Here is a 21,679-nt window from a genome sequence, read left to right as displayed (position 1 = left end):
GGACTTGAGTCAGGATTTTATAGGACCTCGATAAAAGCAGGGGAAGGTGATTGCAATTGTTTTCATCTATTCCATAAAACAGATCTCTAAAACACTACTGGGCATCACATTACTGGCCCAGCATTAATTGCTAAGTGTTCTTGAAAGCTATAAAATAGTCTATAATTCAATTATAGATTGAAATAATCTGTAACTCAGTGGGTTTCACTAATTCTGACTACCCTTTGACTCGCTCAGGCCAAATTCAAGCAGTTTTACCACGTATACAGCGATTTACTTATTTTTATTGAAAACACAAGTATTAAAGAAAAACATTTAAATAAATTAAAAATCATTCCACATCCCCCTATACTAACACAATGGATTTCAGTTTTGCATATTACCTTCCACATGCAAAAAGATTTTACAAAGTCACAATCATAGTGCGCATACTCTTTTATATTGTGCTTATTTGACTTACCATATCACAGACACGTCCATGTTTTTACAGTCTTCCAAATAATTATTTTAATGGCAGTATGATACTTCATTATTAGCCCACTTTCTTCTTTGACATGTAGACTATTTCCAATTTTTTGCTATTTAAATAATGCAGACATAAACATCCTCATGCATTTCCCTTTGTTTGTTTTGTTTTTATATTATTCTTTAGGTTACAAATCTAGGAGTAGAATTTATGGGGCAAAGATATGGTCATTTTTTGGGCTCCTTCTATGTGGTACCATATTGAATTCCCAAAGGGTTGTGTCTATTTAAAATGCCATCTGAAATGAATGCATTAAAGAGGTTCTTTCTAAAAAAAAAAATTAGAAGCATTAGGTAGTTTTCAACTTCCATAAAGTTAAAAATAATTACTGTCTCTTTAAGAAAATGAAGAGTGTAGATAGATGGTCTAACAGATCACTAAAACTTCAGCTAACTTAAGCAATGCTTCCCAACTTTTCTCAAGTTCTGGCACACACAGAAAGTAATACTGCAGGCACACTGGGGAATGTGGACAAAGATGTTTCTGCCCAGAAGCTCCAGCCAGCCAGGCTACCTCTGGCTGCCCCAGGGGTTATGGGGACCCATATGTAGGCACATCTATGACCCAAAGTGCATGGGTCACGAAGGTCTAACCGAGGAGAGGTTAAGTGACTCGATTCAAGTTACAAAAATCTAGTTAGTGGCACAGCTGGGAAATGAATGCAAATTTCTTCTCCTCAATATATTTTCTATTACATCACAACGGTTCTACATGCTTTCTGGCTCTAAAATTCAATTTTGTATGCAGATATGTATTTATACTTACGAATAAAGAGGATTTTTCTAACATGCTTGAACTAAAGACACCTAAACTAGCAATTTACATCAAGGCTGAAAATTAAAAATAGCTCTTAGCATTAGCAAGTATTTAACTATTTTCTCTGCCATTTTTCAGATTTGCCATTCTTTTAAATTTAGTTTGCAGGCCCTGAACAGTATTCATCTTTTGCACAGTATCTCGTATACCTCAGGCAGTCGGTAAATGAAGAACAACAATAAATTATACACACTACAAAGAAAAAAAGACAAAGTCAGTCCACATTCTAAATACATCTAACTGTGAAAAAAAAAAGCTGTTTTAAAGTGTTGATTTTGTAGAGGTAGAGAAGATTCCCTCCTTAAATTTCAAATTCCTTGCTAGCTAAGTGGAACCTTAATATACACTATACATTACAGCGTCAGAAGAGACATTTCACTCCACGGAATGATTCTGACCTGCACCCAGTGTTGATGCTACCAGGAAAAATTCACTACAAAGGTATTTTACTTTTTACCAAGTGTCCAACACCTTAAAAGCAGAGATTATAAGGTGTTAACCCTACTGATTCAACTGTAAATACACATAGGATTTTTCTTGACCGTTAATCACTGCGTTAAGGGAAGAGTGGGGGTTAGGCCTGGGAATTCACCCATTATGTGCCAGTCTACAATGATAAGTAAGGGACTCCAAATCCCGAATTCTCTCTCTCTTTTCTTTTACTACACCCCGCAACAGTGATTACTGGGTCATTTCTATGGATTCAGTCAGATATTATACACACAAACACACCCATGGGACCGCATGGCGCTTGGAAGATTGCCCACTATTTCCCACTTATTAAGATCTGGATCATATTTCTCAATGCTCTGAAGGTATGTTCCCTTTGAGTAGGAGTATCCCCCAGTGACATAAATACATCCATTCATGATGACGGCGCCACACTCCATCCTCCTTTCCATCATAGGAGCTATTTCTCTCCATTCATTTTGTTCAGGGTCATAGCATTCCGTGATTGTAGTTTGTCCACCAACTAGATAGAGCTTATTTTCAAATGGGACTGAACACAATCCATATTCTATTAAAAAGAGAAAAGCAAATTTTTATTAGGATAACAAACAAAAGAGATACCTTAGGTTGGTGATGTAATAATCCCTTACAATGTAGTATGCAAAAATAGAGTCTTCTCGACATTTTGATTCCTCTACCACAATACTGAGTCTTAAAATCCATCCCTATCACCTCTCCCTGCCATTCTCCTTGGGTAATCCTTCATCTGGCTTTGCAGGATGCCAGGGAGGAACTCATCCTCAGACCGCTACCCTTCTGGGAAGTCCCCAGCACAGACACCTTTTATTCTACACCTCTGTGTACAAGTTGTGGAGACCCTCTGACATTCTGACATGAAGGCGTCTGAGGGAACGGGTGTAGGTTCCTTCGGGTCCTAGTCGCCACGCCCTACAACTAGGGGCAGGCGATCTGCAGCATCTGTCGCCCCAGGGGCCAGAAGGATGACCTGGCTCACCTCGCTCACACTGCTGCTCAAGTTAAGGAGTTGGTGAAACACACCACCAGATTAGTGGGGAACTAGAGTCTACCATCCTAAGAGACTAAAAGAAGCTCAAAGGCAGACAGCTGCTATGTGAGGTCTGGGTCCTGGGCTGAGGGGGTGGGGGTAGGCAGCCTTCTGGGCTGTTCTAATTTTTCCCATGTTATGTATCCCCCCCCCCATCCACACGCAAACCTGCTGGTTCTTCAGGGCACCCGGCTCTTTCACAACCTCACTTCCTCTCCCTTCCCAGGACTGTCACTAGGGCGAGGCAGGCGGGGTGCCCACGGTGCTCTCATTCTCTGAGGGACTCCGATTCTGTGCCTCTGGCGTCTCTCTGGCCTCACCCTGGTCCCCACCATGCTTCTTCCACGTCCCCATTTCCAGCACCACTACTAGCCTGTGAGTTCATTCTCTGGGAATATCAACCATAGGATTACACTTAAATACGTCTAGCTGTGGGCCTGAAGGAAGAGCAGGACTTCTCAGGGGCCCTAATGTTACGGCAAATAAATGAAGACTCAGCTTGCCATTGCTGAGGGGTTCCTTCTGCCTAGAAACTCTTCTTTTCCCAGGACTTTGCACAGCCGCCTCCTTCTTATCATCCAGGTCTCATCTTACGGTCATCTCCTCAGAGGGCCCTCCCCTGAGCACCCAGCCAGGCCTCCGCAGCACAGCACCCTGTTTGCATGTGCTCCACAGCACTTCTCACTGTCTGACGTTTCGTGGCTACTGTCCCTCTCCCCTCTAACAGTGTAGCAACTGCGTCCCGCCCACTACTCCATTCCTACTGGCGAATGGCAAGTGTCTGGAACCTCGTAAGGACTCAATAAAGTTTGTTGGATCAATGAATGAATTGGACCTAGTACCTTCTGTACCCAATGTGCACTCCCATTACTTTGTGGAAAAAAACCTTATAAACCCCCCTTTAGAAAGAGAGAATGTATCATCAAAAATGTGATTTCCCCTTTAAGAATGCAAGCACATTCTTATCAGTAAAGTTCTTGCTATCTAGGTTTCAAAGGCGAAGGAAAAATCTCAGAAGATGGGCATTTTTGCTTTGAGTCCACATACTGTTGTTCTCAAGAATCTGACAGCCAGGAAAATAAGAATTTTTCCACCTCTGAAAACCCCATTTATTTTACCTGAGTTTCCAGTTATTATACATGCAGAATTTTTATAGAATTTACTTGTTTCAGTACTTGTGAAACTTTATATAAATTATATGAATCATTCTATCAAATGGTTGTGAAAATTAATGATTCAGAAATTTTATCAGTTGGTGTAAGTGATTCAACAATGAGTTCCCTAGGCTTTTCTTAAAAGCTTAAAAAAATCCTCAATTTGTGGTTCTCATGTTAAGAAAAATATCTCAATCTTCCTATAGCAGGAAAAATGTTTAAAATAAGGCGATTCCTGATAGTTTTTTTCCTGTTACCCAAATACAACATAACCTTTATCATTGTTGATGGAAAGTTTTTCTTCCACAGCTGTAACTGCCTTTTTCCTGTTGGTCACTCTACGAAGCTACTGAGCCTAAGGGACTGTGCCTTGTTTATTGAGCTCCTAGCACTATACATCACATGTGGGAAAGGTTCAGCAAACCTCTGCTGGACAAATGAAGGAACGAACAATTTCAACCTAAGTACAAGAATGGCACCATCTGTCAATGCTCAAAAAGTTTACACACAAATATTCACTATAAATACACAGCAGTCTGTATTCATTGTTGCATGAGTGATAGGAATAAAGCCATGCAGGGATTCAGAGACAACCACAGTATTTTCAGGTATTCAATATCCACTGAAATGATTTAGACTTTTTTCCTAAGATTATTCTCACTGAAAAGACCTAAAGCTTATCTAATCTAACTTTTTTACTAGAAAGTAAGACCCAAGAGCTTAAGCCGCTGCCCAAGATTAGCCATGTGAATAAATGGCGGAGCCAGGAAAGAACTCTCTTCCCACTTCACATAGCTCTCCACGGGTTTTTCCCCTTTATCACTTCCTGCTTCTTCCCTGTTCTTCCCACGCTCTTCCTTTCCAGCTCATCCCTTAACTAGTGCTGTTTCCCAAGACTCTGTGCATAGCTGTACTCTTAGTCCTACCCTCCCAAGGCATCTCAACCAACTCCACACCCACAGTCATCACCGCCAAGGAAATGACACCCAGATCTCTAAATTCAACCACACTCTTCCTCCTAAGCTGCAGACCCACATTTCCCATTGCTTGCTGGACATCTCTTCTGGGTGATCCAACTAGTCCTCCACAGTTAACTATAAAACTGAGCTCCAACTCAGCTCCTCTTTTCCCCTCCCACCAGCTTGTCCTTCAACTCTCCCCATGTTGAATCCATAACATTCCTCACATCTAGCCGTTTTCACCTCCTACCACTTCAGGCTTTCAGCATTTCTCACCTGGTGTATTACCACAGTTATAATGGATTTCCTTGCTGTCTTCCTCCTAATCTATTCTAAAAGGCCCTAAAACCTTTGGTAGTTCTCCATTTTTAAAGTTTTCCTGACTGCCATTCAAAGCCCTCCATGAAATGCTCCTCAACTGAACTCTCCCATCCAATCTCTCATTCTACCCCGTCACATCTCATCATATACATTCACTCAGGACCCAAATAAACCTGGAACTTGCCTTTCTGCCTCCCATCACTGGCTAACCTTCTGCCAGAAAACCCTTCTTCAAAACATACCTTAATTGTAGCCATTCTTTAAGGCCTACATCATAACAACACACTCTTGGAAGCCTTCTAAGATTTCCAGATTTCCCTTAAATTAGACTCCAGCTCTTTCCACCCTCAATTTCAAGAGCACTTACTTGTATTACTGCCTTGTATCCCTGTTATGTATGTGTATTTGCTACTAGATTCTGGGTTCCTGTAGCAGTAGAGACTAGCTCTTAATCATCTTTGTGTCTTACACAAGAACTAGAATGGTATCTTTCCCGAGGTAAGGTCTCAATAAATGTTATCTTGAATTTAATGGAATTAGAGTCCCCTGGTTTTTAACTATCCCAAACTACCACTCTTAAAGGCATTGAGAAAAAAAAGATAACATTTATATTACCTTTGAAAAATAACAGTAGTCATGATTTCTTTGTAGTCTAAGCTATGTATCTGTAAGGGAGACTCAAGACTGGCACTTTACAGTCCTCAGGAGGTGCTCCTACAATGCAGAAGAAGCATACTTGCTACAGTTCACAAGATGCAGATCAAGGGCTAAGGAGCTAACCGACTAGCTGAATGAAGCAGGCCAGGGGTAGGAGAAGCAGAAGCAAGGGCACAGGCCCCCAGGTCTATGCGGGGATGAGAATGGAAGAGACTAGTGAAACGGAGCACGCGAGCGCCATTTAAAAGGGAACAGCCGCTACGGGGCTCCAGTGATCGCTGCCAGAAAGGAATGTGGTCCAAGGTTGCTACAATTGTTCTAAAGGCCAGAAATCATGATTTTTATTTGAAATCTCCTGAATTTTAAATACTGGTAACAAGCCAGTTAAAAATATCTTAGGGGTTGGGACGCCTGGGTGGCTCAGTCGTTAAGCGTCTGCCTTCGGCTCAGGTCATGATCCCAGGGTCCTGGGATCGAGCCCCGCATCGGGCTCCCTGCTCCGCGGGAAGCCTGCTTCTCCCTCTCCCACTCCCTCTGCTTGTGCTCTCTCTCTCTCTCTGACAAATAAAATCTTTAAAAAAAAAAAAAATATCTTGGGGCGCCTGGGTGGCTCAGTCGTTAAGCGTCTGCCTTCGGCTCAGGTCATGGTCCCAGGGTCCTAGGATCGAGCCCCACATCGGGCTCCCTGCTCGGCAGGAAGCCTGCTTCTCCCTCTCCCACTCCCCCTGCTTGTGTTCCCTCTCTCGCGGTGTCTCTCTCTGTCAAATAAATAAATAAAATCTTAAAAAAAAAAATATCTTAAGCACTGAAAGCCAAAAAGAACAGACCATGCAGGGTGCCAATTTGCTACCTTTGTTTCTTGCTTTATGTCAGGAAAAAGTCCATTGGAAAGCAAAAGTTGACAAACATTATATGTTCCCATTGATTTATACTCGAATTTAATATTTATTTCTGATTGATTTTTCAGTTGGCCATGGATTTTCATGCTTTGGCTTACATCTCATTGCCTTTTAGACTCCCTTTCAAGCAGTGAACAAGCTACATGCAACTTAAATATGTTACAAGATGTTTATTTTTAAAGGAACCCTTATATGAAATATATATTAAATTTGTAATGTAAATAACTGCCCTCTGATTTGTTAATCTTTTCATATATTGGGTTTTCTTTGTAAAGATGTCAAAGTCATATCTAACTGATAAGGTTAACAGGAGGATCAAATGAGATAGCAGTGCAGTTGTTAAAAACATGGCCTCCTTGCCGGATTGCCTGGGTTTGAGCTTCACCTTTAAAGAGCACTAGCTAGCTGATCTCGGGCAATTTATTTACCGTCTCTGTGCCCCAGTGACCTGTAAAATGAGGTAATAGTAGCACCTAGCTCACAGGATTGCTGTGAGGTTTAAATAGATTAAGACATGTAAAATTACTGGAATAGTTAGTGCCCAGCTCATATCCACTAAATAAATGTTAGCTATTGCTTAATATGAGCTGGTATTATTACTTTCCATTATAACTTCATTGGTCAGAACAGAAAGCGGCGGGGAGTCTGGGCTAATACATCTGGGCTCTGAGGAGATAGAAGGCTACCTGTTCCATGATGTCTTCAGAGCCAGGACAGCCTGTGACTGAAGTCACTTGTTAGGCAAAGCCCACGGCATATGGAGACGCAGCACCAGGTGTGGGGCGCTTCCCCTGAACTGCAAGACGAAATGTATGTGGCCCGGATGGACACAGCTGCACTGGTCACGAGCAGGACAGCCCCGCTCCCTTAAGGAGGGGGGGCTGCTGAGCGGCCACAGCACAGATTATACAATCAGACTGCCGAAATGAATCCTGGTCTACCACTTCCAAACCGTGTGACCTTATCCTTTCTTGCCTCCATTTCTAAATATGTAAAATGGGGGTAAATCATACCTATTCACAAGGTTGTAGACAGAATTTAAGGTAATATTACATGTAAAGTCCTTAGTCAGTACCTGACCTATAGAAAGTGTTCAAGAAGGTTAACTGTTACTATCACTCTCAGATTGTTCAAGCTGGTGAATTCCACTTATGCTCACCAGTGACTCACACAGAAAGAAGCCTAATGCTATATGGAAAATGATTCAAAGTAGTATAGTGATATGGTGATATAAATCTTTCCTAATGAAAAATCTTAAACACGTGTCACAAGCTATGGCTCATACTTCCCTCGGAGCTCTTCACAAAGGGACAAGTCAAAGAACAAAGGCACAGAAGGCAGAAGGCCGGCCATTCCTTGTGACCACATGTCCCCTTCGTGATTGTTAAAGTAAGCTAACACAGGGTTCTGCCTATCACAGGATTGAGTGCTTAATAGTGTTTGAAACCCAGAAAGAACATGCTTTTAAAAGAAGAAACCATCTCCTGTTGAACTCAATCAATGGACACTCCTCCCAACTGTTTGACAGACTAGTACTTTTTTTTTTTTTTGGCAGTTTGGTGACTTTTTAAAAAATTAAGATTCAATTAACGAACATATAATACATCATCAGTTTCAGATGTAGTGTTCAATGATTTACCAGTTGCGTATACACCCAGTGCTCATCACCTCACGTGCCCTCCTTAATGCCCATCACCCAGTTACCCCCATCCCACCACCCGTCTCCCCTCCAGCAATCCTTAGTTTGTTTCCTATAGTTTAGAGTCTCTCCTGGTTTTTCTCCATCTCTGATGACTTCCCATTCAATTTTTCCTCCCTTCCCCTATGGTCCTCTGCGCTGTTTCTTATATTCCACATATGAGTGAAACCATATGCTATCTTTCTCTGATTGACTTATTTAGCTCAGCATAATACCCTCCAGGTCCATCCATGTCGATGTAAATGGTAAGTATTCATCCCTTCTGATGGCTGCGTAATATTCCACTGTATACACACACCACATCTTCTTTATCCATTCCTCTGTCGATGGACATCTTGGCTCTTTCCATAGTTTGACGTTTGTGGACATTGCTGCTATAAACATCGGGGTGCACATACCCCTTCGGATCGCTACATTTGTACCTTTGGGGTAAATACCCAGTAGTGCAATTGCTGGGTCATAGTGTAGCTCTATTTTCAACTTTTTGAGGACCCTCCATACTGTTTTCCGGAGTGGCTGCACCAGCTGGCATTCCCACCAACAGTGTAGGTTTCTTTCTCTACATCCTCGCCAACATCTGTCATTTCCTGACTTGTTAATTTTAGCCATTCTGACTCGTGTGAGGTGGTATCTCATTGAGGTTTTGATTTGGATTTCCCTGATGCCGAGCGATGTTGAGCACTTTTTCATGTGTCTATTGGCCATTTGTATCAGACTAGTACTTCTTAACTGTCTATAAGACTTGTGTTTTATATAATGTATATACATGAAAGAAAGTACACAACAGAGGAATAAGAAACACAACAAAAGAATCTAGGTGAAAAAAATTTAAAAAGAAACTACCATTTTTAACCACACAGGCTTAAAATGTGTCCCGTAAAGACATCAGGGAAAGTATTTGTAGATGTGATCTAATCAGAATAGCTTGTGATTATTGTTAGATGGGCATATGAATATTTTAAGCCTTCTAATTACACCCATGGGTAGTCTGCTATAAATCTAGCATTTTCTTTTTCCAGGCCATTTTTAGCTGTCTGTCATACTGCTAAGCTGTATTACAACATGTGCTATCTGGAAGAGTATTTAATTACCTGGATGTGGACTGGAGGTGATGAGGCTCCACTCATTGATATCTGAGTTGTAGCTCTGGACCTTGTCGTAGGTACAGCTCCCTCTGTAACCGCAGTGGCCGCCGATGACATAGATAACTTCGTGTAAGACGCAGGCAGTTGCGTTTCCCACGCCTGTGTGTTAATTAAAATCATGTCCTCAGATTGATCTATCATTGTGTTTTACAATGAATATTGGGCTAAGTTTATTATTGTTTCTGTTATTATTGACAGCAGACGCCAGGCCCTGTGCTAGGCACTATGAGGGACGGAAGAATTAACAAGAAAGGCTCCTTGCGCTCTTTTAAGAGAGGGTGAGACACTTACCAAGTAATTAGAGCACAGGGTACGGAACCACTGTGAATGTTCAGAGCAAGGTGACATTGCTTAGAGCAGGGAAATCATGGCCGGAGGTGGCAGAATTCGACCTGGGTCTGGGCAGGTAGGACTTTGGCAGGTAGAGGGGAGAGAAAGCCATCCTACATGGAGGAAAAGGCGAGCGCAAAGGCTCAGCAGGCAAAGGCGAGCAGCCCCGTTTGATGCCAGCACGTGCAAGGGCAGGTAGCCCAGCTCGAGTTGTTGGGTGGGAACTGAAGCTGACGCAGTAAGTTGGAAGCCACATCGCAAAGGATCCTGGCACCCAACTACGAAACGTAGATTTCATTCAGCAAGATTTTAAAGATTTTTAAACAGAGAAGGGACAGAAAAGCAGAAGGACGAAAAGAGTCAGAAAGATCCAGATATTGGCCCAGGTACAAAGTATTGAGGGCCCGATTTAGAAGGGGCTTTGGGTGTGGAAGGAAGGGCATGGAGGCAAGAGACACAGGTAAACACATAAGGCTTGATGACTGTGTCAGAAACAAGCAAAACCGATGGTGAGGCCCTAAGCTCGGGAAATCGGGAAATGCTGATGCTCCAGGAATATGGGAAGGGAAAGATGAGTAAAGAGAAAGAATAAAAGAAATAAGATGAGAGAAGAGAGGAAGTTAAGATGAGGCTCGTTTTAGTCGAATACGTCGGTTTAGTCTTTCAGCCAACTCTTATGTACCACTGATACATGCTGGGTGCAGTTCAATCTCCTTGTGCATATCTACTCCAACGTAAATGTGAGTTTATAAGCAGGGCAGTTATGGTGAGGGAGAAAAAAAAGTCAGGAGCTCCTAAACAGCCAAGTATTTATTTCTTCTCTGTACATCCCAAAACCAAAAAAGGAAATGAATTTGAGATTTGACTCTACCCAATTTAAGTTCTGATTACCAGGGGAAGCTGCTAGTTCACTTCAGGACTACAAAATAAAACCAACTGGGAAAAGTAATGTTACCCTTGCAACAGAAAAATGAGAAACTTAAAGCTCAAAACCAGCACTGGCCAAAGCTGGATATGACCGACACAGGGTTACCCTTCCCAAGGATGATTAGATATAACCAGGAATCAAACTTCAAGGTGAAAGTAGAACTAAAACTTTGGAATTTCAGACACAGCTGATGTCCGTGGGGGAGGTACTTCAGTGTATGAGGGTCTCCCATTCCACTCAAGGTGAAGGCAGGAACACATGTGGCCCTCTTTAACTTTGGACCCACCATGGAAGCATTTCTTTTCAGCAAGTGTGTTTCAGATATGATTTTTAAAAACAGCAATAAAGTAATAAACTTTCATCTTCATGGAAATATGCTCTTAACTATGAAACTATGACAACTGTTATCTCATCATTAAGAAAGAGGGGCAGAAATGTATCCAAGTTGACAACAGCTGCTATAGTATTTGAACCTTCCTTGTTTCTTTAATAGGAAAGGAGTCAGGAGGACATTGAGGACCACCCTGGGGAGGAGACCAGGAAGGGGGTCAAGCTCAGGCAGAGTCCAAAACCAGAACAGCAACAGCAGTGGGCCCTAAGCCCCCCTTGTCCCCCTCTACCAACTACTACCGAACCTTTGGGCATGCAGGAGGGCGGACATGATTTAATATGAAAGATATTTTTGCTCTGTCAAAGTTGACATGTTCTTTTATAACGATCTTCGTTATGACAATAATGACAATAATACCTACAACAACAATTCCTAATGCTTACTGAGTGCTTACTCTGCTCCAGACACTGTTCTATACACCTCACATGCATCAGTTCACTTAATCCTCTCAAAACCCTGAGCTACATAATATTGTCACCCCATTGTATAGACCATAAAACCGGGGCCCAGGGAGATCAAACAATTTGCCCACGCACACCAATAGGGAAATGGGAAGGCGGGATTTGGACCCAAGCAGTCTGGCTTTAAGAGCAATGGTGCCTGATCACAAGACTGGTCCGCCTCTTGGGCTTCCTGCTTGTCGTCCGACGATCACACCAGGTCAGATTCCCAGACCAGGTCAGATTCCCACACCCTCACTAGTATTAAAACAGAAACAAAGGCCTGGGAAGGAACACTGGGGATAAAATGACACAAATTTAGAAACAACCTACCAGTTGATTTTGTGCAACTGCCCAGCACAAATGAATAAATGTAATTAAGTAAGATTTCAGTTTAACTTTTTTTTGCCAGTGGGAGGGAAGGAGAGCAAGGCTAATCCAGCACTGAACACAGCAGAAAATACAGTGTATATCAGACAGACATTGAAACCCAACAGTGTGCCTGGCTGTGTGGGCCACATGAGGGAGGGGAGAGGGTCTGCCCCTATCTTTTACTGTCGGAACCAAGACTTGAATCACAAAAAGCAGGGGCGATCTGTCTCTAGTTTTTGAGAGAATGTAATTTGTTATACTCTACAGGGACCGAAACGTTCAAGGTTTTAATGAAAGACCTTTGAAAAGAGAGAGATGATCAGATAATGGGAGGGAAAAAGCTGAATATTTAAAAGCAGAACTGAAAAGGGTTCAATTTCAAGAGCAAGCAAAAATGAATAATTGCATATGAACTAATAAAACCACCCGACCTTCTCTTTTCGTTTAGTCTTTGACTTAAATATAAATTCTTAAGACCTGAAGCAAGATCTAGGCTTGAAAGAGGCTGTAGAGTAAGTAGAATGAATTGTACTGTTTTCTTATATAAGTGGTATCTTTCTAGTCTGAGGAGCATACTCTAATCACATAACCTCAGACAAGTTGGGGACTTCTCTACTATGCTTCTACTTGGAACATTCTGTCCACCATTATTTGTATAATCTATTATAGTTCCTAGATAGCATTCCAAAGTGATACATTCTTTTTAAAGTTCTTTGCAAGAGAATTTAGACCACTGGCCTAACCTTGAACACCTAAAAAATTATAGAATAAATATAATCTGTACTTACCTTTAATCATGTTTGCAATAGGAATCCATTTCTCTTTTAATGGATCATAGAACTCGGCCTCTTCTGCAGGAGCCCCTTTTCTGTAACCGCCTAAAGCGTAGACGCAACCCCCCAAGGTGACTGCACAGTGGTAGTACCTGGCATTGAGCATCGGCAAACCTTCTGTCCATTCATCACTTTCACTGTTATAGATCCACACTGTGTCAAGAGCTTCTATGTTATCCGTCCTATAACCCCCAGTTACATAAATGTTGGGTCCCAAACATGTAACACCATAGCTCTCCCTAGTATAGTCTGGTATTTCTGCTCCCTGAATCCAAACATTTGTCAGAGGATCCCATATGTGAACATCTGATAAAGGATGCCAGTAATAGCCTCCAATGATGTACATTGTGGCTGTGGACCTCTGGGAAATCTCTTTATGCAGGGGATTCAGAGCATTGTATATTAGAGATCGTATCTTATTTTCGGTTAGTAGGCAGCTTCTTTGAAGACCTAAAGCTGTTTTTAAATACACTGGATCTATATCTATGTTTACATAGCTTAGTAGGTTATACAGGCATTCAATTCGATTTTCCACATCATGAGCAGTCCACTTAATAACAGGCTCTATGATAGCTTCTTCTTTCCAAACACTGAGATTCTTTCTGGACAATATAAAGAGAAACTTTTCAAGGCTGATTTCCAGAAATTCTTCTTGTTGCCACACTTCCTTAAACCTTGAACATAGAATTCTTCGAGATTCCTTCTCTAGTTCTGGACACACGTGAAATTCTGCAAAGGAGTGCATTCCAATACAATTATCAATATCCAAGTGCCTCACCAAAAACTGCTCACAAGCTTTCTTTACTGAAAGGAACTGTAGCAGATCTGCTGCTTCAAGCAGGCTTTGAACATTTCTTTTAGTTATTTCAATCTGGGAAGTGTATGCATAATTCACAAGGCCTTCCAAAATATCATGGTGGATGCCAGAGATTTTTATTTTATTTTTAAATTTTTCTTTCATATCAGCTGTGAACATTGCCTTAAAATAATTGCTGCAAGCAGCTAAAACAGCTCGGTGACAATGGAAAATTATGCCTGAAGGACACTGAAGGGTAATATCAGTAAATAATCCATCCAAGTAAAATGTTCTGAATGCATCTAGAAAATCCACTGGATGCGCTGTATCCTTGAAAAGGTAAATATAATCTTCTTGTCCTTTTAGAGCCATGGCTGCAATAAACATGAAACAAACGTGTTTTCAGTTTTGCAGATTACCGCAAATAATCAATGCTAAATACACCAATCCTTATGATGACTGATTAGCATCGCATATACGCCAAACCTAGACTAAGTTCAGCATTCTAAGTAACAAACGCAAAATGTGGATAGACTATTTCGTAATTTATGTGATGGTCAATTTAAATTCCGGGTAGCTTGAAGCCTGAAACGAGGCCCCCCGGTTTTTCAGTAATCTTTTAAAGACGAAATATTGATTTGCTACCCCATTCACCCAGTCTCCGAAATCAGACCCGAGCTGGCGGTCCGAGAGAGAGAAGCCCCGCTTGGCAAACCAACTGTCCAAGGGGTCACCCCACGAGAGACCGGACTTTGGCCGTCTCGGCTCGGCCCCAATTCAACCTTTCTTCACTAGCTCCATCTCCCTTGCAAGTCGCATCGAGCTGCCAAGAAAGGGAGGATCGAAATATAACTGGAAAAGAAGAAATCTTGGAAAAGGGAAGCCCTGTACCTTTCTGCTTAAGAAAGGAGAGAAAAGAAAGCGGCCGGGCCGCGGCCCCTCCATCCCCGCGCCCCCTCCCCCGCGGCTATCGCAGGGGTTTCCGCGCGCCCCGCGCCTGGGCCCCGGGCCCGCGTTCCCGCCCGGAGACCGCCCCGCCCCGGGCCTGGCGCGGGGACTCGACTCGAGGGAGCCGCGCGCCGCCCGCCGGGCCGGGTGCCCGCGTCCCTCTGCCCCGGGACGCCGCACAGGTGTGGGGAGGGCGCCGCGGGCGGCCCCGCGCTCGGCCCGGCCCGGCGCCCGCGCGGCCATTGTCTCCGCGCCTCTGCCGCGGGCGGGCTCGGGAGGCGGCGCGGCCTCGCTCTCCCGCGCCCGGCCCCGCTGGCTCCCCTTCGGCTGGCCCCGGGCGGCGGGGCCGCGGGGCACCTACCTCCGGCTGCGGCTCCGGGACGCGGTGCTGGCCGACGGGCTAGCGGCGAGCGGGGGCGGGGGCGCCTCCGGACCCTCTGACCATCTTTGGAAGAGGCGCGGCGGAGGGTGCCTGCTAGTGCAGCTCCAGCCCACAAGCGGCTCCTATTTTGGTGCCCCGGCTGCTCCCCGCCTCCAACCCAACAGCCCCCCGCGCGGCCTGGGCGCGGGGCCACTCGCGGGAACTCCCGGGTGGCGGGGCGGCGCTGCGAGCAGGGGCGGGGCGGGGGGGCTGCGGGCACGCGGCTGCGGCCCCTTCCCGGCGGTTCCTCCCCGCAGCAGGTGGGAAGACTGCCCTGAGGAGACCGCTTGCGCGACTAGTTTCCCCTCTCTCCCTGGGTCTGGGTCTTACACACAGCACACACCCCCGAGCGTTTTCGGTCTAGACAAACTCCCGAATTAAGACCACATGTGGGGGTTGAAAGGGGGATGCCCTTTCCCCCTCCTTCGGTAGCTCTCAGCAGCCCAGGCCCTAGAGGGAGAGATGGAGGGGAAAGTGTGGAGACAATGCTGCAAACCTTAAAGGTCTGGGGTCGAGGTGGCCTTGAGAATGCCAGAAGTAGCGGCCGCTTTCCCACGAACACCATCCCGTCCCCCAGCAGAGCACTCAGGAGGGAGCCCCTGGGGCTGATTTGCTCACTAACCTGGAAGCTTTCAGAAAAACGGAGAGCAGCCAGGGTGAAGGATTCAGCTTAAGGTATTTAGAGCGGAGTAGCTGGAAGAAGCAGCCTCTAGTCTTTCTTCCTGGTGACAGCAAGTCCCATCAAAGATGTTCATGTGCTACGCCAGAAGGTTCATTTTGTTCTTCCAGCAAAAGCCAGTATCAAATCTTGTCATTTATCATTCGTCCATTCATTTGCAAGTTTTTATTGAGGGTCTGATAGGGCTAGGCTCTGGTATCTAGAGCTCTTATGGAGCTTACAGTCTAGCTATGGTAAGGGAGGAAAGAGACCAGGATGAAATGAACACCAGAAGCCCAGTGTGTTTCTCGGAGTATGGTCTGAGAGACAGAATATGCAAATGTGGGCAATGGCCAAACTGTATGTGAACACAGAACTCTGAACCATGTAAGAAGCCCAGGAAGTCAAACCATAACCTCTGCAGCCGGACCAGAACAGTCAGGACATCCTCAAGGACTACCAGCTTCCCTATTTTTGCTGGACTTCCAATTCAGGACCAACCAGGGAAAGCCAATATGCTCCCCAAACCAATCACATAAAATACCCCCTGCTTCTAGTAGCCCTCCTCCAGCTTTCCCAGGCCAACATCCTCCAATCAGAAGATACCTGAGACCTTCCTCCTTTTTTCAGTTTTCTAAAGTTTTCCCACTCCCCTGCCTGCCTTTGAGCCTCTGCCAAAAGCAAGTGATGGTGGCTGACTCTGTTGCTATAGCAAGAGCTGAATAAATAACATCTGCTTGTTCTCATTTGGGTGGTTTTAGTTTCATTCTACAGGTCAATCCTAATGATGCAGCACCCCACAAACACCACCACCACCACCCAGACTTCTCTGAGGTGGAGACCTAGGAATCTGTATTCTATTCAAGGGCCTCAGGTGATTCTTTTGCACATTTAGAAGAATGGATGTTGGACCCAAAATGGAAGGAAAAAAAGAAGGTTCAATACCTCAACATCTGGTAAACAGCTTGGTAGAGCATTGGACCCAAAATGGAAGAAAAACAAAACGTTCAATATCTCAACATCTGGTAAACAGTTTGGTAGAGAAGAAAAGTACACAAGATTTTGTTTTATGCTTAAGGTTCATCTCTGCCACTTTTGTAACATACAGCCTTAAGCAAGTCACTAAATTTCTCTGATCCTTAGTTTTCTGATATGTAAAACAGAAAATACCACTATTTTCTCAACCTAAGATTATCGGAAAGACAAAATAAAATTACAAATGTGAGAGGGTGTTGGATGTGGCATAGAAATGTTATATATGAAAGCTATTATAATGACAGGATATTTACACTTAATTCTCCATCACAACCTCAACTGGGAAATTAGTATTTTTAAACATGTCTTCAAAAAATTATAAACTTTGTAGTTAGTTGTGATTATAGACAGCTTGTCCTTCATGACTGAGAGTGATGTTATTGTTGGTGCTATCATTCAAGGCCATGATTGTGACTGATTGAAGATGGGGCATTATTTCCATGTTTGTCACTGAAGTGTCACAGATGACTATGATGCCAATTTTGATGCAAAGAAAATACTATAGACTCCACCTAACTAAGAGCAAGGGCTTCTAGAATCAAGAGGGCATGGGATAAATTATTACTGAATAATAGAATTCACTATATTGTCATTGGTGCAGTTTTTTCAGATTGCTGTACGGACCAATTAAAACTTTTGCTTCTGGGACACCTGGGTAGCTCAGTCGGTTAAGCATCTGCCTTTGGCTCAGGTCACGGTCCCAGGATCCTGGGATGGAGCCCCATGTCGGGCTCCCTGCTCAGTGGGGAGTCTGCTTTTCCTTCTCTACCTGTCCCTCCCCCTGCTTGTGCTCTCTCTCTTTCTCTCAAATAAATAAATAAAATCTTAAAAAAACAAAAACAAAAACTTTTGTTTCCATTGCCTGATGTTTCCTGGCTGCGAATTATTACTTAAAAGTGTATATGTTACACATCAATTATATCTCAATTTTTTAAAAGGCCAAAAAAAGTGTCTATGAGTATATATTAGACTGCCTCAACTTGCCAAGGGAAGAGCAGGCCCTGTAGGGGACTGCCAGAGCAATTCCTCTTTACCATATGCTTTGTCAAAGAGACCACTGCAAATGCTAATAGATTTGATGCACTCAGAAACATATAATTAGCATTCATAAGTTAAATAAAGTAATGACACTGTTCAAGAAAACAAATGTGCCATCTGTGAATTCAAGTCTTAAGGAAATAAAGAGCCACCATGGAGATGAGATATAAATGACTCTTGGCAGATATTGAGCTTGGCATGGAGTTAGATGCCTTTTGACATCACGCTTTGCTTTTCAAAAGACCCTTGGTTTCTAAAAATAACAATTTTATTTATTGTTTTTACCATATTAGTACATCTTTCCACTAAGTATTGCTATGTCATTAAATGTTTGATATGCTGATTGTGATATCATTATCAATGTGTGTAGATGATAGATATATACAGGAAATTTTGCATACTTCATTTACATACTGGCTTAAATAGGTTGCTGCTAAGTATAAAATAGTAGGTATAATTTATAAGGCCACCACATACAGCTCTGTAAGTTGTGCACTGCCCAATTCCAGCTCATCCCCCTCAAGTAGAGAGCAGTGTGAACACTGTCCCTAGGAGCTGTACGGTACACAACCACACAGGTGTGTAACAGCTGCCCTGGAGCTGACGACATCTGGCAAAGCCTTTTGGGTATGCTTCCTGGAAAATAAGAAAGTGAACATTCTAATGACTGGGTAACAAGTACTTTTGTAAGTCAGAGTTTTCAAATTCCTTGTTTTTAGCAAAAGTCAAAGAGCATTTTTGACAAATAACTTGGAAAGAATCCACAAAATGAGTGGTACTGCTACAATAAAATTCCTCTCATTCCCATCTACTTGTCTATGTGAACACATTTTCTCATGGACTTTATCTACAGAAATGAAAAACAGGAATATCATTGATCTAAACTCTGTCTCATTCCAACTGTAAGCAATACTTAGCCAAAGACATATGGCTTAAGTGAAAAGAAAATAGCCCAATTCATCAGATTGAGATAATTTTTGAAATTTTTACTTTTAATTTAAACACGTTTATGTTGTTTGAGCAATTATAATAATTGTAATGTTAATCAGCCCAGAATTCTTTTTACTACTTAAGAATAAAGGACATAAGGTAGTTTAAATTTTAATTTGTGTCCATTTTTGTAGCAGACAAGTTTAAAGAGGTGATTAACAAAAAGAATAAAAGTATACAGACAATCCTTTCTTTGAATGGTTCCAACATGCACGAATTTCAGTCACCGTGGCTTAGTTAAATAACACCAATCTCCTAAACAGGATTCAAATTTCAATTACTATGGTGTATTAACTGTAATTGCACAAAATACAAATTTCGCCCCTAGCTCTTCAATCCATGAATCACCACATAAATAACAGATGAACATCATGGTCAGTGACCAATCATGTTTCTTCTTTCAAAATCACTGGTGATTGGTCACTGTGCATTTCTTATTCAGTTCACATGCGGACAGCAAAGCTTGTAGTTGTCTTATCTCCATGTCTGCCAGTGGTAAATGCATGTAATATTTTTTTATTAGAGATTTTATTTATTTGTCAGAGACAGAGCATGCGTGCATGCGTGAGCAGGGCAAGGGGTAGAGGGAGAAGCAGGTCCCAAGCAGAGCAAAGTGCCCGACGCGGGACTCGATCCAGGGCCCTGAGATCATGACCTGAGCTGAAGGCAGACGCTTCACTGACTGAGCCACCCAGGTGTCCCTGTGTGTAATATTTTACAAAAATAGATCATTGAAAGAGGACATTGGCCAGCAAAGAATTGAAGGATCCTGCCACAAGTGAAATTTGAATTGAATAGAATGAAATTCTAGAAGAAACAGCTGACCATGGGAATGTAGACACTGCCACCACTCGAGAGAGTCTGGCTATGCAGCCGGTGGAAATTGCTGCAGGCCAACTTAGTGACTTAAGGGAGGACACTGGTTGTTGACAAAAGGAATGAAGATGTCCCAGAAGAAGAGATGTTGGCAAAAAACTTCATATTAAAGGAACTTATGGAGATTCTTCACAGCATTGAAAATGCAAAGGATAAAATGTTGGAAGCCGATCCAAACTTAGAAAAAGGTACGACAATTCACTAGGGCATAGACTCTGTATTGTAAGTAGTATGACCAAAAAAAGGCAAGAACTGTTCAAACTACTCAGTAAAATTTTTTTACAAAGAAATACTTTCATCCTCAATGTTTCTAATTGCAGTGCACTAAGTAAATACTGATCCTGCTATGTTTTTCATTTTCCTATACATTTGTAACTGATAGTTTTTTTTTTTTTAAGATTTTATTTATTTATTTGACAGAGAGAGACAAAGCGAGAGGGAGAACACAAGCAGGGGGAGTGGGAGAGGCAGAAGCAGGCTTCCTGCGGAGCAGGGAGCCCGATGCGGGGCTTGATCCCAGGACCCTGGGAGCATGACCTGAGCCGAAGGCAGACACTTAACGACTGAGCCACCCAGGCGCCCCAGTAAGACAGTTTTTAATGTTCTTAGCAAAAAATGTAAAGGTCACAAGACAATTAAAATGCTTCCCACTAATTATTAACATTACTTTGCACAGTAATCTTGCATGGTCATTTTATGCTCCTGCACTACTGTGTGAAATGAGGACTGCCTGTATTTTCAGTAGGACAGCATTTTAAGGGAGAAGTGGAACAGAAAAATGGGCTCAAGAAGAAAAAGGAAAGAGCTTAAAAATTTCCCACTGTTGAATAAAAGGTACAGCACAGGGAATATAGTCAATGGTATGGTAATAGGGTTGCATGGTGACGGATGGTAGCTACATTTGTGGTGAGCACAACATAATGTATAAGATTGTATAAACTTTTCCAATCACTATGTTGCATGCCTGAAACTAATGTAACATTGTGTGTCAATTATACTTCTATAAAAAAAGGAAAAAAATTCACACTGTTAAAGAACAATTTATTTATGTCCTTTATTTTTTTTAACGATTTTAAGTAATTTCTACACCCAACATGGGGCTTCAACCCACAATCCCAAGATCAAGAGTTGCATGCTCCGCTGACTGAGACAGCCAGGTGCCCCTTGTTTGTGTATTTTTATTTTTTTATTTTTTTATTTTATTTTTTAAATTTTATTATGTTAGGTTAGTCAACATACAATACATCATTAGTTTTTGATGTGGTGATCTACGATCCATTGTTTTCGTATAACACCCAGTGTTCCATGCAGTACGTGCCCTCCTTAATACCCATCACCGGGCTAACCAATCCCCCCTCCCTCCTCCCCTCTAAAACCCTGTTTGTCTCTCAGAGTCCATAGTCTCTCATGGTTCATCTCTCCCTCCAATCCCCCCCCCTCATTTTTCCCTTCCTTCTCCTAATGTCCTCCATGTTATTCCTTATGTTCCACAAATAAGTGAAACCATATGATAATTGACTTTCTCTGCTTGACTTCTTTCACTTAGCATAATCTCCTCCAGTCCCATCCATGTTGATGTAAAAGTTGGGTATTCATCTTTTCTGATGGCTGAGTAATATTCCATTGTATATATGGACCACATCTTCTTTATCCATTCATCTGTTGAAGGGCATCTCGGCTCTTTCCACAGTTTGGCTATTGCGGACATTGCTGCTATGAACATTGGGGTGCATATGGCCCTTCTTTTCACTACATCTGTGTCTTTGGGGTAAATACCCAGTAGTGCAATTGCTGGGTCATAGGGTAGCTCTATTTTTAAATTTTTGAGGAACCTCCACACTGTTTTCCAAAGTGGCTGTACCAACTTGCATTCCCACCAACAGTGTAAGAGGGTTCCCCTTTCTCCACAACCTCTCCAACACTTGTTGTTT

The 21,679-nt window shown here is 42.7% G+C and overlaps 1 protein-coding gene across 3 annotated transcripts; it reads right to left on the bottom strand.

Annotated features, from left to right (window-relative positions):
- Nucleotides 1-264: 264 nt before the first annotated feature.
- Nucleotides 265-15,851, bottom strand: KLHL23 (kelch like family member 23). 3 transcript variants are annotated; one of them, XM_036071992.2, is made up of 4 exons: nucleotides 15,774-15,851; nucleotides 12,942-14,156; nucleotides 9,639-9,791; nucleotides 265-2,360 (listed from the first exon to the last, which is right to left on the bottom strand). In XM_036071992.2, the coding sequence occupies exons 2-4, from the start codon at nucleotides 14,152-14,154 to the stop codon at nucleotides 2,050-2,052; spliced, it is 1,677 nt and encodes a 558-aa protein (XP_035927885.1). In that variant the 5' UTR covers nucleotides 14,155-14,156; nucleotides 15,774-15,851; the 3' UTR covers nucleotides 265-2,049. The 3 variants fall into 3 exon arrangements, with proteins under 3 accessions (XP_035927885.1, XP_035927884.1, XP_077927091.1); XM_036071991.2 differs by lacking the exon at nucleotides 15,774-15,851 and adding an exon at nucleotides 15,092-15,333; XM_078070965.1 differs by lacking the exon at nucleotides 15,774-15,851 and adding an exon at nucleotides 14,674-14,733.
- Between the last annotated feature and the right edge of the window lie 5,828 nt (nucleotides 15,852-21,679).

Source organism: Halichoerus grypus, chromosome 4, assembly GCF_964656455.1.
Source record: "Halichoerus grypus chromosome 4, mHalGry1.hap1.1, whole genome shotgun sequence".
Lineage (NCBI taxonomy): Eukaryota > Metazoa > Chordata > Mammalia > Carnivora > Phocidae > Halichoerus > Halichoerus grypus.
This window is presented reverse-complemented; position numbering and strand designations above follow the sequence as displayed.